The 16007-nt window shown below is 42.4% G+C and overlaps 1 protein-coding gene across 12 annotated transcripts in view; it reads right to left on the bottom strand.

The window, feature by feature from the left end:
• CIT (citron rho-interacting serine/threonine kinase) overlaps positions 1–16007 on the bottom strand; it is a 116079-nt gene that overhangs the window by 41770 nt on the left and 58302 nt on the right. For 10 of the 12 annotated variants that reach the window (XM_083478418.1, XM_083478420.1, XM_083478419.1 and 7 more), the window contains 4 exons: positions 15424–15598; positions 13310–13507; positions 9562–9615; positions 2808–3005 (listed from right to left, as the gene is read on the bottom strand). In XM_083478418.1, coding sequence (XP_083334544.1) covers positions 2808–3005; positions 9562–9615; positions 13310–13507; positions 15424–15598 — 625 coding nt within the window. The remainder of the gene's footprint in view (positions 1–2807; positions 3006–9561; positions 9616–13309; positions 13508–15423; positions 15599–16007) is intronic. The other 2 variants (XM_083478421.1, XM_083478412.1) reach the window with 1 other exon arrangement.

Genomic DNA, 16007 nt, shown 5'->3' with positions numbered 1-16007 from the left:
CAGGCAAATGTCTGTTCCCTTTTTGCCTGAAAAAATGACATAAAACACACCCAGCGTGCTCTTCCTGCAGCTCTATGTGGCAAAGAACTATGGTAGTGGTGTGGCCAATGTGCCTTTCAAGGTAATGGCTACCCCAACTGGCTTCTTGTTGGAAATCCCCTTTAAGTTAAAGGTAAAGGGACCCCTGACCATTAGGTCCAGTCGTGGCCGACTCTGGGGTTGCGGTGCTCATCTCGTTTTATTGGCCGAGGAAGCCGGCGTACAGCTTCCGGGTCATGTGGCCAGCATGACTAAGCCACTTCTGGAGAACCAGAGCAGCGCACGGAAATGCCGTTTACCTTCCCGCTGGAGTGGTACCTATTTATCTACTTGCACTCTGACGTGCTTTCGAACTGCTAGGTTGGCAGGAGCAGGGACCAAGCAACGGGAGCTCACCCCGTTGTGGGGATTCAAACTGCTGACCTTCTGATCAGCAAGTCCTAGGCTCTGTGGTTTAACCCACAGCACCACCCGCGTCCCTTGTGGAAATCCCCTTTAGTTAATTTATTTTCTGCCCTTCCTTCCAAAGGAGCCCTAGGCAATAGACACAGAAGTGATAAAACATTTAAAACACATTTGAGGGAATTCCAGTATAGATGCAGACAAAGAAAGACCTGTGCTTGAAAAGCTTGTGAGAACAGGCAGGTCTTCAAAAGACAGTGTCTGATATTTAATGGGAGGGAATTCCAAAAGGGAGGGGCCACCACACTAAAGGCCTGTCCTCTTGATAAGGCCCTCACTTGCAGATCACAGTGATCAGTTGGGTATTTAAGGAATGATTTTTCAGGTATCTCTGATAAGCTTCAGAGAAACTGCAGAATCCTCCAGAAGTACGTACAAAAAACCATTTGTGTTGTGCCGTATAATCTTTACTGCTCTGACATCAAATATGGTCGTTATTTTAAGTCAAAAAACCTCCATGAAATTGTATCTGTTTTCCGCCCTTCAGTTAAAACCAGGATCAGGTTGGTTTATAAACAAATTGGCAAAAATATAGCAAGCGATAAAACAAGAAACACATTAAAGCAAACAACCCGACAGCAAAATCCCACCAGCAATTTCAAAGCCTGGTTTGAAAAAATGAAAAGCACAACAAGGCAAGCCCCCTTGGGGAGAAAATTTTTCAAGTGTGTAGAACTGAGTGATGTGGTGGTGTGAAGACAAATGCTTGAATAGGCTAAATGGCTCCCCTTCAGTGCCTTCCTCTGACCCTAAGGCTGAGGAAACAGGAACATGAGATGGTGAGCTATGTCAATGGGGACGTCTCCTTGTGGCAGGCTCTTGTGCTTACGGATGAAATCTCTTGTGTTCATTAGCAATGTCTCATACATATTTCTTTTCTGTTAAATTTTACTGCGTACAAAGTCTACTGCCATTCAGACAGTTGACTAGACAACTTGCTGTTGACTCTAAGTGATGTTCCGCTATCAGTTTGCCACATGCCTTAATAGCAGCCGGCAACATTTTGGATGCTCCTCCTGTATCTTTCTGGGTAAGGTTCAGACTATGGATAAATAAAAGCTTCAAGACAACCACTTTAGAAGTTAATATTTTTTTAAAAATAAAAATAAAAACCAGATTTTCAAATACCCCTCAATAGAACAGATGTGTGCAATTCACCAAGCAAAGAGGCTCAGTAAAATCTTGCCGCCATCAAGATTAGTAAATAAGGTGTTCAAGCTCTGGCTCCCCCCCCCCCAAGACAGTACTTACTGGTACAGAGTACTGGCATCTCGCTTTTTGCTGCCTATGGCAGTCGTTTTGTGCTGGCACCAATAGCACTTTTATCAATGTATGTGTACCAGCACCTCATTTTTTCACTCACAAAAGCACTATACCGTATATAAAACTGTCTCGGTTAATTAGGTGAAAGATTAAAGCAAGCCAAAGTCAGGACCTGTGATTTAAGTGAAATATTTACTTCTTGTTAACTAGAAACTTTGCACATGCTCAAAATAATGGTATAGTGAAGGGAACTGCTACTTTGTATGCAAACCCATTACAACTTTAAAAGGTAAAAAAAAACTCAACTGGAAAAAGAGGAAGTCGGACAAGATTAGATGGCAATGATGGTGCCTGCCATCAAGCAACCCCTCTGGAAAGCTTCTAGTCTCTGCCTTCATGTTGACCAGCCCCAAACCTGCCAAGTTCTGTGTAGTACTTGACTGCTGTATACCACACTGTGAAATACTGTATCAATAAAATGTGAGTTTTGTCTTAGCAGATTCCATCTGTTCCACTGTCTAACTTTAGAAGGGGAAAAAATGAAGTTCTCCAAATTATACAGATAATTTGTATTCTTATATAGTAGTTATAGCTTAGATAATTTGTATTTTTGTGTTTTGCATGCACACACTCATGCATGTTTGCATGTACATTTGCTTTAACAACAATGCTTTTTATATCATTTCATTGTCACTTCGATTCCTGTGACTTCGTCCTTTGGTTACTTATACTTTTGGGATCCCCCTCCTCTGTTTTCCTCTCCCCCAACCCTATATTTTGGTCACATATTTGGCCTACACTCCAGTCCAACAGGCAATTCTTTAGGTTATTCTGCTTCTGTTGTCCAATTCTGGCACAATCTGATTCAGGACTGTGTGCTTTTAATTGTGAGATGAGAGCTGGCGATAGGAGAATCCTGACCCTGAGGAGGAGGCAAACCATCAAAGCCCTACAAAGACCTCCAGTGACTGAATATTTAGTATCACACTTAGACAAAAGCCTTGAGAAAGTTGGACTTTACAATGCAAATTCTGAACACCTACTTGCTTCTGGCTGGTCAGCTGCATCTCTCGCTCCGTGATCTCGCGGCGGAGGTGGTCTACCTCGCTTCGCAGCTGCACAACCTCATCATTTGCCCCCGAAGCCTCATCTAGTTGTTTGGACAGGAAGAAATTCTGGTTGTTCAGCTCAGCGTTGTCCTCACTCAACTGATTCAGCTGCTCTTCCAAGTCTGTAATCACCTAAATAAAAATAATAAGCCGGAGAACCTAAGATAAATGTGGACTAAGGAAAAAAGGTTAATAAGGCCAAGATTCTTAAGTTAAATGGGGACTAGCCAAGTCTTTTTTGAAAGTCAAACTTCAAACCCTAAAGAATGGGTTTCTGTAAAGCTCAGTATACAGTCTTGTAGGCTGATACATACCTAACAGATGCACACTTTGAAAATCTGGGGACTTCAGGGAGAGGAACACAGCAGACTGAACATCTTCTGCCGGCAAGTTGCTGATGTGAGATAATTAAGACAAATCTTGGCTATTGAATTCACTCTGGAGATGAGTGAACAGGGGATTAACCTCTGATGCTCTGATAAAGCCATGAGCACATTGCCAAAAGATTGTCGTGCAACTGATTGTACAAGACCCAGCTGTTGCACAAGCTTCTGCTAGCACAACCGTTGCGTTCGATTCCTTTGTTGCGCAACCTTTAAACTCTGCTGTCTGCTAGCACAAGAGCTCTTGCACCAGCAAACAAGAGAATGTCGGATACAGCCCTAAATGGCTGCGTCTAAAAACATCAAGTAGAGGATTTTTCACCAAGTAAAAATTGCTCATACTAAGTCTGCACCTACCCAGTTTTAAGCTGATGTAACTCAACTTGCTTCACTATTGAGCATCACCACACTGTTCAGGTTCATACTTCTTGGCTTTAGGAACATCCATTCTTCCCTTGGGCAACTTTTAAACTTTGTTAAACTTTGCTAGCACAAGGGATCCCACCCTAGCAGACAGAGAACGTTGGATACGGACCTTTGTCGTCAGAAGAGCTAAGCTTAACTCAGCCTTAAGGTACAAAATACATTGCATTGTAAAATTTTTGTGTCCTATGGCATGACTTTGAGAGCGCATCGTTGTGGCAAAATCCAGGAACTGGGAGTCCACAGTTAATGGTCTTCTCCCCAAACTTGCTGCATGGTGATAAAAGGGCATAAGCAGATTGGTTTCTCTCTCCAAACCTTACACTATGCTATCTGAGGAAAGGTGATGCTAGCTTTCAAAAGAGAGATTTTCTTAATACCCAACAGAGAGCTCTTTGAAGAGAGGTGCATTATCTGGAATGCCACTCTCTTAAAGTGTGTTAAAAAAAGAAAAACAAGCAGAACTTGCAAACTGCTAGAAAAAGCCACACACACTGATTTAACAAAGACTGGATTTCTAATGTCAGCAGAGTTAAGGACAGCAAGATGAAACGTGAGGGAAAATGTTTGGCAGCACAACAGATTATAAGAGGAAAGTCAATATCAGCGTTAAAATAAGAGATAAGAACCAGGAAACAATGCTTTTGTGCAAACAAGTGATGTCCACTATTTTAAGCAGTACTGTAGCAATCTGGAAACATCTCCCCACCCCCAGCAAAATGCTGAATCCCATGTTAGTACACAGCTATATTGGGACAGGGCTTGGGGTTGGGGAGAGAGAGACAGAAACCAAACAAAAAACACAGAAAGTCACAGTAACTCTGGAATAAGAAAAGCATGGCTTTCTTTTAACACCTGCTCACACTATTCCACTACAGACAGAGGCAACACTCGCTATAACCACGGGAACAGATTAAAAAAAGCTTTCTAAAAGACACTGGCCACCTACTAGTCTTCTAAAGCGCAACCGCAGCAATTTTTTAAAATTCTTTTTTGGAAGTGAAGTTTAAGGGAAGAGTTTAAGGGGGAGAGAGATAGAAGAAAACGAAGAGGAAAGAAAGAAGTGAGGGTGGGAATATTTAACAGGAAAGTATGCCCCATATTACCACTTAAATGTGGACCTCCTCCATTTTAAAAAGCAGACAATCCCTTTTCTTATGTGTAACTTAAAGCACACTACTGTAATGTTGCACAACAAAAAAGGTACAGTAGAATAGGTATGGGTGGAAATTTTGTTCTTTAGAAAACACATAACGCTGATAATATCTTCCAACTGGTGGTTTGGAAAAGTTGCTGGGAGAGGATGAGGGGCAGCAGCGGGTGGGGGTGAGAAATTAGGGGAAAGTGCTTCTTCAGCGTTGTAAACGAATACTGGTTTGGACTGAAGGTCTTCATCACGGGGTAAAAGGGTCTGTACGTTTTATCCTGGTGCACTTGCTTGAGCTGTTTGAAATAGGATCCCACAAAAATACCCTTCGCTCCCAAAGAGGACATTTAATCTAATCTCACAAAAGAAATTACTGATTTCTAGTACCATCCAGGAGGACTTCTTCCCCTCTTCTCTTTTTAAGAGGAAGGTGTTCTGCGTTAAAACAAAATCACTGTGGAGTACAAGGCTTTTTCTTCTAGATATTTTGATCCAGGAATAGTCAACATGGTGCCCTCTAGATGCTGCTGAACTACAACTCCCATCATCCCTGATCATTAGCCAATGCTGGCTGGGGCTGGTAGCAGTTTTAGCCCATTAAATCTGGCAGGCACGATGTTACCTAATCCTGTCCTAGTCCAACTGCTTGTGACTTATCAAAGGTTAGGTGAGCAGTTGATTAAATAGGGTGTTGGGGATTTCTGTTAACATATTACACACATAACTCTGAAACATCAGGCCAAGAATATTCTTTTATCATGACCAACAGTGGCACTTGCTTCCTTTACAGATGTTCCTTTATACGTGGACCCAGATTTTATTCAGTTTCTAAATAGCGTGGACTAAAAGAAAACATGAATATGTGTTGGCAGATCTCTCATCATGTTGCTACTAGCTAAGAAGGAATTTAAAGAACCTAAAACAATATGTTGAAAATCACTCTGAATACACTGGAACTCATTTAACTAGCAAAGCAGACATCAGAGATAAGGCATACAAAAGGAAGCACTTCCTATTTCAATGTATAATCAATTATGAAACTCATTGCCACAGGAAGTTGTCATGGCAACTAGCCCCTGTGCATATATCTAACAGTGGCTCAATCAGGTATGATAAATAAAATGGAACGGATTATATTGAGGTGACATGACCCCAATTAGCAAGGTGTGCAGAGGACAAAAGCAGCAATGTATCACTTCCATCCTGATATCTTCTTTTTGAGTTTATCTGTGCTGTTTGGGCTGATCTCTACTGTAGACAATTGCTAGATTAAGTGGGCCATTGGTCTGATCCACCAAGGAAAGACTTTGGGTAAAAATTCTTGTCCACTGACTCATCCCCCAAACCCTTCCCTTGACAGATAGTTAATAAAGGCATTTCCCATGTGCATCATAACTACAAGTGCATAGCAATCCATACTTTACAGTGCAAGACAAAACACCATGACTCTGCTCAGAAACAACAGTAATCCAAGTGAGCCCAGACCAGGGAGCACACATACCATCAGATCCTCAAAGAACCACCAATGGTCTGATGGAACTGTTGGGGCAGCTCCTTCCACACCTGCTCTGCAGCCTGGAGAAGCTTGGGTAAAGGCAGGAGCGAGGGAGCACAGATACAATACTTACATACATTCCAATACAGGCTGGAAAAGATCCCTACTTAAAATGCTTGTTGGAAGAAGGGTGTCAGTAGGCACGGAAAAGACAACAGAGACAGCGCCTGCCAAGGGGAGGGGATTCCAAAGGGCAGGTATCGGAGCAGGTGGTCGACTATATAAAAGGTGTGAAGCAATTATTTCGGGTATGCCCCCGTTTCCTCCTGTCTCCTGGGAATAAGCATGACAACAGACATATTGCACCCTTTGCTTTAGGATGAAGCATAAAAACAGTCTAGGAGTCTTGATGCAGTATGGTCTCTATATACATAAACAGCAAAATATGGTAGCACAAACCATTCATCTTTTCCAAACTCCAAACAACCCTTGGCTTGTTCATCTAATTCCTTCATCTAGGAAAGCAACTGCAATATGCAGCTTCCAGTTCTCCATCAAGAATCATCACAGATGGGATCTGGAAGCAAAACCTCCAGTATCAAGGCACCAAAAGCTTAGGCACAAGAGATAAAACAGCGAGGGCCTAACTGGAAGACTATGCTCCAACTTCCTAAGGAAGCAACCCACACACAGTTGTCTATTAGCCGAGCTGATGCAAAGAAGCAATTGCTTATATGGCTGAAATTAGCATAGACCAAAAGCGATGAAAGAGATGTTTGGGTTTATGAGAAGTCATGGCAAACTCCTTAGCTTTCCATGTTTGTATTTTCAATTTTTACACGTGCACCTCTATCCTATTTCTGAACTTGGCAGACTGCGCATGAATAAAACGAAGAGACACTTAGTGGAGTTGCAGACTGTTTTGAATTTGAATAAAAAAATTGCACGCAATGGATCGACAGAAAAAAAGTTGTCCCTCCAGCACAAAGGAAACCACACCAATTTCAGCTGCAGCTTTGGTTTCCCATTTATGCAAAACAAGCATGTACACCCAAGCTGAAGCTCACAGGGAGAGGAGAAAATGCCGGTTGCTTGGGGAAATGTTTAATACAGTCCCAAGAGGTTTTGGGATATAGTCCTTCTTCAGGGGCAGGTTTAAAGAAGCAATTCTCATCAAGTATGTGAAATGACAAATGAATTACTATAGTGGTACAGGCACTCTTGATGAGATCTGTTATTTGAAACCTCATTTTTCCTATCACGTGAACAACATAACCCTTAAAACCTCCAGAAGTCTTCTCAACCTTCTTGGAAAACTCAGGGGAACAGGAAGGAGGCTCCCAGAGAAATCCCAGAAACGGCAACTTATTTGGTGACTATTCCACAATACAAAAGAAAATCAACTTGCATTGAAGAAAACGCCCAATTTCTTCCAACAGGCTTTCATTTTCATGTCCTTTTTGCTCCTCCTTCAGGGTTCTTTGATCCAGGTCCAGGGTTCTTTGGTGATTATTAGCAGCAGGGAATGGATTTTTAACACACACACCCATTCCTTGATTATTTTTTTTAAAGAAAAAGCAATATGGCTTTGCTGCAAAAACAAAGCCTTCAACCTCTAGCCTTGGCCTCCTCTATGGTGTAAGGTTATGTCTTTCCTTATAAACCAAGGGAGCCTTGGTACCAATGACACTCTGAGTCATTTATTTCACCTTCCCTATTATTTGCCTAACTCCAGTAGCTTCTCTCACTATTGTTACAACGTTATGACTTCTGCATAAGGACACGCAAAACCTATGCAACTATCTAGTTCCCTACAACGAGAACAAAAAAAATTTCCATTCATGCTTTTGCTCACAACAGCACTCCTTCCAAATTCTTCAGCATCTTTAGCGAGGATAACCTCCAATACCTGAAATGTACACTAGACAACAAAGCAGCTGAATGTGTGAACGGGAAAGCATTGTATTTGAGGTGATACACTGATGTGACAGTTCAGTTTGTGGTGTAGTACCTGCAACAGACCCTTCCACAGGTTGAAATCGCCACCTGATGTTGCGGTCATCAAATGATGAACATGCATGCATAAACCAGCACTTTTTTTGCTAACTTAAAGAACAGCTAAAGGTTACACACAAACTGGTAAGAGATATTTGGAGCCACATGGCTGTAGCATAGCTCTTTCTATCATACTGAATGATGTGTGAAAGGAGATCCTTTGGTGGCATGTATTTTATGAAGAAATCCAGTACATGAAGCAGCCAAGATGATAAAGGAGGGAATCTTCCAATTCTAAAAGCTGCTTAGTTACTACTTTTGGGGTACACTTACCTCTTTTACAGAGAGTGCTTAGCCATAAGCCTTCCCTCCTTTTACTTACTTGCTTTCTGATTTAAAAATCTAAAACACTAGAGACATTTCAACTCCTAAAAAATATTTATTTCAAGGCAGACCACTTTGGATCTGTATCTTGAAGGCAAACAACGAGGAAAATTCTCTCTCTCTCTTTCTGTGTGTGTGTGTGTGTGTGTTGTTCAATTGCACAAAATGTAGAGGTCTTGAAAAGCAGTCAAGGAGCCTTAAGAGGCTCACCAAAATGCTGATGGCAGGAAAAGGAAACTGAAAACAATAATCTACATGCATGGTTCTGTGGGAAACTTTAGGGCTACTTCCCGTTACACACCTCAGTAATGGAAAATAAGACTACATGCAACAATTGCTTGATCTGTTTATTGGCACACCCATGTCACACTTCAAATGTGACAAGTGTACGTACCGTTTATTACATACAGATGAAATACTGCCACTGCTGCAGCCTACAGGTCATTTGGTAGTCAGGCTACATATTAGGAACATTTGAGCCTAGCTAAATGCCCTCCTTCGCCTTTCCATTCTACTGTACTATGATAGTTCCCTTCACCTGTAAGGGGGGAAATGTTATCTCTATATATACATCACTTGTTGCAGCTGCTACACCATTCTTATTAGCTGCACTACAATGAGATTTCATACTGGCTTCTTCAAAAACTTGAGAAACACTGTGAATTTTAAATCAGGATAAAATCTCTAAGCTGAGATTCACCTGAGATCTAAAGAGGCAATCCAATCAGTCTTGGTCCTGCTAACTCCTTGAAAGCAAAAGGCCATGTCATGAACCCTTGTCTTCAAGGAGCAAAATTAAGATTGTTTTCCTTCCTTCTCCTTAATTTCAAAATAATTCAATGATCTGTATTTAATACTCACTGTGCAGCTATTACGAAGGGCTTCAAATTTACGCTGGATTTCATCTCTATGAGCCTAAAGGAGGTAAGAAGTTGATCATCAATTTTTTCATACATTACTTTTAGAATCCAACAGCTGTTTTCTTTCTTTCTAAATGAACTGCAGAACAATCTACCAGCAAGCAAAGTTAAAAAGGCAGATGCTGCAGGCTATGAATGCTACCAGGACAAAAGAACCAAACGTTGTGTCGACTTAAGGCATCCTCATGCTTCCGTGTTCTCAGCTACTGGAGCTAAATGTACAACTGAATGCACTGCTTCGTGGCAAATGCCAAAATATTCCTTTTCAGCGGCCTTCAGAAGGTAGCCACTTAATAAGAGTTTTGAAATGGTTTGCCTTGCATTTTTTATTTCCACATCTGAGCTACTACTTCATGGGATTTAAAAATAAATAAATAAACCCTACACATGTATTTAAGAGTCCACACACAAACACAAAGTGTTAGAAAAGCCTATCATGGAGATTAGGCAAACTTACCAAGCAATTCAGCCACACAACCACAAGCCTAACAAGCAGCCTGATGCCTTCCCCAAGGAGTGACCAAACCAACTAATAATTTTATGCTTATTATTGCTTGGATCATGGAAGTCTAACATTCAAAGACATGAAGCATTTCGTTTCAAGACAACTGCGAAAAGGCATGCACCGTTTTAAGTGTTTTTGCAAGCAAAGTGTGACACAAAGACAAAGCTCATCTTCCAGCCACTGGACCCTCTCCCATCAGTCCGATTGAGGCAGTCTCAAGCCGCAGCAAAGGGACTCTCAGGTCACTTGGTTGCTCATTGGATATTTCTTCTTTATTCAAGCCAACCCATTCATTCCCAAGACACCCAAGGCGGAAAAGCTGCTCAACCCAAGTCTGAAGTGAATGACTAGAAAATGAACTTTTTCTTCCACCAATCAGCTGAAAGAGGCTCAAACGAGACCCCCCCCTTCCCAGCATTCCACTAGATTTAATACCCAATTCTTAATGGGGTGTTTGAATCATTAGACTGAAACAGGAGCTCTTTTGAGGAAATGCAGGTTGTCATTTTAGTGCTAAGTAAAATCATCTCATACAGCATGCCCCTGTTTCTATTGGCCTAGAAGCCAAATATTCCACATTTCCGTATCTGCACTGGAAAAGATCGGATAGAGAAGCAGAGCAGTGGCCAACCTTTTGCAAGTGTGTCAGAAGTCCAACGTACAAGACATTGCCATTCTAACAGGCACTACAGCGCATGTGTAGATCTCTCCCACCACCCTCCAAAAACCCCCGAAGAAACCATTGGGCTAGGTTTTGCCTCGCATCCACTGAGCCAGAGAGCAGGCAGCAGCACAGCATGGCAGAGGTTGGCACTATGGGCGTTTCCAAGCCACACTGTGACCCTTTCCCATGGAAAGCTTCCTTATAGATTTGTCCAACTGGCCCAGCATTTTCTACTCTGAGCATCAGCGTCTCTCTGGAGCCCCAAGTTCCATTAGTTTGGGAGCAGACAATGCAATTATAGATTCTAGGTAACTTTGGACAATCGCATTACAGAAAGCATTACAGTACAACCACCCATGTGAAAAGTCACCCTATGCTCTCTAGCATGACCCACGGAGCCTTGGGCTTCAGTCCAGGAGTGTCACAAACTCCTACTGCCTGTGCCACTTATGGCACCCATGCCTCAGGTTGACCACTCATGGGATAGAGCACGGCATTCATTACTCACAAGTTTCCTGCGCTAGTATAGTTGCATTTCCTAATGGTTAGCACTCAGCTTATGTGCATCTCTGAACGCAGAAGAGGTCGGGCTTTCCTTCCACAGGATACCAATACCACAAGCAATACATGCACCGGTCTACTGCTTAATCCCTCAAGCCCCAAGGTACAGCTGCAAAAGCGGTTAAAGGGGTCCCTAATGAAAGACACTGTTCCTTTCATTAGCATCCACTGAGACACAAGCCCACTTCCAGCACTGCTGGATGCACGAAGCCACAGCTGGCAGCCAAAGCAGGAGTTAATAATCTCTACCACCCAACAATTTGGCAAACCTTAAAGTGAAGATCCAGCTTCATAAAGCACATAGTTGTTTATTTGGGTTTTTGTTTTGCAAGGGCAAGATCTTTTTTTTAAAAAAAATCAGTAGCATATAGTATACATTTAGGTTCAGTTCAGGGGAGGGGATAAAAAATGAAAGAGTACCTTAATGAAGGATTCACTATTTCTGCATAGTAAGATATACAACTGACACCTTTGTTAGGGAACAAGTATAAGGCAACATTTATTTCACCAGCTTCCTTTAAAAACGGGGCAGCACAGCAGCATGAAACTACAATATTAAAGAGAATCCTCACCCACCCGAACAAAATCTCAGTACTTCTGTGAAAAAAAGGGACACAAATCCACAGGAATGGTGGTTCTGAAACATCAGTTACTTACCTGTAACCAGCCTTTTTCAAAGTTAAATCTGACCATTAATTTTTATATATATTGGCAGAATGTCACCAAACTTCCATGAAAATAAAGACAGTGTACTTCAATAATATGCTGTATTTGGAGGCTGAGGAATCTATGCCCTATACTGGGTTATCTCAAGGGAAATCCACACGAAGCTGGCATCAATTCTCAGAGCTACTGCCCTTTTGGGGACCCTTTTGTCGCACTTCTTGCCTCTAAACCAGGATAATTCAATGCCAATGCTGTACAATCCTAAAGTAGTTATGAAAGGCAGAGCATATGGTATTTCAGAATCCAAGGAATGCTGGATAAGAGCAGGCCCCAGCTTGAGTTCACTGTTAGTTTATATTCTGATATCAAGGCATGATTCAGAGCACAGAGAAGAAGTCTACTGCAGGCATTTCTTCCCCCTTTCAGAAGCCTTGATCATTCACCCTCCCAACTTTTCCTTCTACAGCTTCATGACAGCATCTCAACTCACGTAAGGACTTTAGGTGCTCTTGGTGCACTCTTTAAAACAGAGCACTCCAATGTTAGTCCACTGCTTGTAAACCCACTGAAAATAATAGACGTGGCTAATTTAGGTCCATTAATTTCGATGGGTCTACTCGGAGTACAAAGCTTAGCTGGTTACAATCCTCATGTTATGCTGGGTAAACTCTTCCAAAAGATCATTCACCAACGGATCATCTTCCCCTCCTCTAAAAAGGCCTGGATGTAAAAGCCTTTGTGTCTGGACTGGGTTTCAAAATGGCAACAGAAATGGAGTTATACTTCTTCTCAATGTCACTTAGCTGTGCTCCTGTTTCAAAGAAACAGGTAGAAGGAATGAGACTGGTGCCCCAAAGGAGGAATTTGAAGACACCATATATGGGTACTTTCACTGAACGCAAAATGACTGTCTAAATCTTGAACATGCCAGATGACAAGTAGAAAGTAGAACAATGGCAACGTTCTAGTCCTTAAAAGGAAGTCACCATGCCTGATCAGGCATATTTCCTTTACTCTGAAGAGACAAACCCAGACAAAGAAAAACATCACATCTATGGAAGCTGATCCATATGAAAAAAAATAAGTGCAGATCTGTTAGGAGCACATTTTCAACAAACATCAGAGACATAAGATGAAGCAAAGCAAAACATATCAAGCTAAGCCATCTGCAGATGATCATTCTCAGCCAAGGGTATATTTCAATATTACAATTTCAAGCCACTCAAGAGCATCACTGGATTGTATGCTTCAAGGGCACAGCTCCTCACACCAGCCCAGAATTCTGGAGCTTACCGTCAGAGCTTGGATCTCCTCTTCTGCCTCAGCCGTGGTCTCCTCTAGCTCAGTTTTAGCCTCCCGGAGTTGACTTTCCAGGGCTGCGCGGGCAGCCTGCAACCCCGAAATCTGAGATTCCCTCTCCTGGAGGGTGAGCTGCAATTCTGTAAGCTGCCGCTTCAACTCCAATTTTTGCTCTTCGTGTTCAAGGCTAACCTGAAGAGTTTAAATACAGTATTGATACGTATGAACTTCAAAATGGAAGTTTGCTTAAGATCTTTCAGCAATGTCCTTCTGCTGTTTATGTAGGACAAAAAAGTCATCTCCATGCAGAGGAACACCTGGACATAAATCTGATATCAGATAGGATAATATTCACAAAGCAGAAGGAGAACATTTTAATCTCCCTGGATACTCTGCTTCTGACCTGGCGGTTGTCATTCTCTGGAGGAATTTGAAAGGGTGAAATAGCTGAATTTATTTGGGTCTGAAATGAGACAGTGGTTTCCTGTCCTGCTACAGGCCTGAACACAATCATCCTAGCACTGCTGAGTGAATTATCATGAACTACCACTGCCATGCATGTTCAATGGGCTTATTTTGCAAACATTGAAACTCTAACTGAACTGTCACAAATTGCTTTTCTTACATGTTACCATTTTTTGAAAAATGTATACCAAGGATCATACTACACCTCTATTGAAGTGGCCTCTGGTCCACAAAAGCTTATGCCGTGACAATCACAACCCACCACCCATGTGGCCAGATGTACATGAATTGCTCAACTGCATGCAAGGACAGGCTTTCATTTGGAAAGCTTCCCCCCCCACACACACACACACCTTAACTCACTCTCATATCCCTTTTCAACAACACCTGCATTCCTTGCAGCTCATTCCTCCAGTGAAAACCACCCTCAGAATATTTGCCTCTCTCCATACACAGATCAACATTAATTTTCACTTCTTCCTTCCTAATACTATGGGACACCAGTTTCTTAATAAATTTACATTTTTGACAGTGAGGATATAATCTAATACAGGTGGCTCCCCACTTACGCAGAGGTTACATTCTCCACCACACACTGTGTGCATAGATCGTGTAAAGTGGGGAGCACTGTCTAAATAACCTTTAAACACCCTCTATGCCACTTTCTCTTCAACCCATACCAAAAATACTGTATCCAAAAATATCCACAACTAGAATTGAAACTCGGGGGCTGGCAGGAGGCTGGAGGATGCATAGGAAAGCGGCTGCTGCTGCTGCTGCTGCAATACCCTGCACGTCAGCTGTTAGGCGGGAAGGCTGAGCAGCATAAACAAAGTCTTTGGGGTTTCCTCTGCCCACACTGACGTCCTCTTTGGGCTCTGGGGAGGCCACAAGGACTCACCGGCTCTCTCCCACCATTTCTGGGTTTGAACTGAATTATTTATTTTCCAGCACCATGAGTATATAAATCAGAAGTGAACTGATCGCACATAACTGGGGTGCCGCCTGTAGTTGTCTAAACGTCCAGCTAAGCAGGCTGTTGAGTTTCTCTCTCTGTCATTTCTTGTTTCGGCTGCAGTTCAAAAAGCGTCAGCAACACATTTTCAAAATCCAAAACTGATCTTCCATCTGCTGTAAGCATTGCCACTTCTGAATAATTAAACCTGTCAGATGTTTATGGCAACCAAGTAGGTTAACATGCAGTTTTAAGGATGTCATCCTAGAAAAAGCTTCACGTACCATTCTGAAGGAGGCCAACATTAAAATATACAATGAGGGGAAAAGAGTCACTTGTCTAGCTAGTCTTCAGACCCAAATTACAGACTGATCTACTCTGCGTACCACTGAAAACTATGCCCAAACAGCCCTGTGAAAGCCATTCCAATGAGACCTAAAATAATCATGTTGAGCAGTCACCCCACTTTCTCCCATGACAAGAGGCAGTTTCATCTTGAAATTATGAACAGACACTCCACAGTTATCATCCTGTTCAAGGGGGTTGAGAAGCTTCACCTTCATTCACCTGGAGCTACCACAGGGACAGAGAAAATCTGCCACACTGCCATTTTGCCAGTGCCAGCTAGACAATTCAGTTTCATTTATAGAAGCAGCAGCAATACCGACATTGGCAAGCAAACTTTTACCTCTCGCAATCTAGTCTCCAGCTCCAACAAGCGAGCCTTGTCATTGTGGTCCTGATGACTGATTTTCTCCAACTGTTCCTCCAGCTTACTGTTCTGGGCCTCCAATTTTCCAGCTTGAGTTTCCAGATAAAATTTCTGCTGCCTGAGCTCAGAAATCATTTCTTCTTGGGCTTTCCTGAAAAGTGGGGGGGAAGATGTACTCTAGTCCTGGCCAAAAGCCTTTTCTTACATTGGGGTGCAGAAGAAATGGCTCCCTAGGCCAGGAGTGCTGATGCATCAGCAGTCAACCCCATCCAATCATATGAACACTTTTATTTTGAAAAGGTCACATTTATCACCAAAACTGCGACTATAGAGCACGGATGTGACTTGAGTCTTCTCCCTAATTACAAATGAAAATTGGCTAATCCTACAACTGGACGCAGGCGGTGCTGTGGGTTAAACCACAGAGCCTAGGACTTGCCGATCAGAAGGTCGGCGATTCGAATCCCCGCAACGGGGTGAGCTCCTGTTGCTGGTCCCTGCTCCTGCCAACCTAGCAGTTCGAAAGCACGTCAAAGTGCAAGTAGATAAATAGGTATCAC

The sequence above is a fragment of the Podarcis liolepis genome (genome assembly GCF_965112155.1).
Source record: "Podarcis liolepis genome assembly, chromosome: 15".
NCBI classification, from domain to species: domain Eukaryota; kingdom Metazoa; phylum Chordata; class Lepidosauria; order Squamata; family Lacertidae; genus Podarcis; species Podarcis liolepis.
The sequence above is the reverse complement of the archived record's forward strand: the minus strand, read 5'-3'. Positions and strand labels throughout refer to the sequence as shown.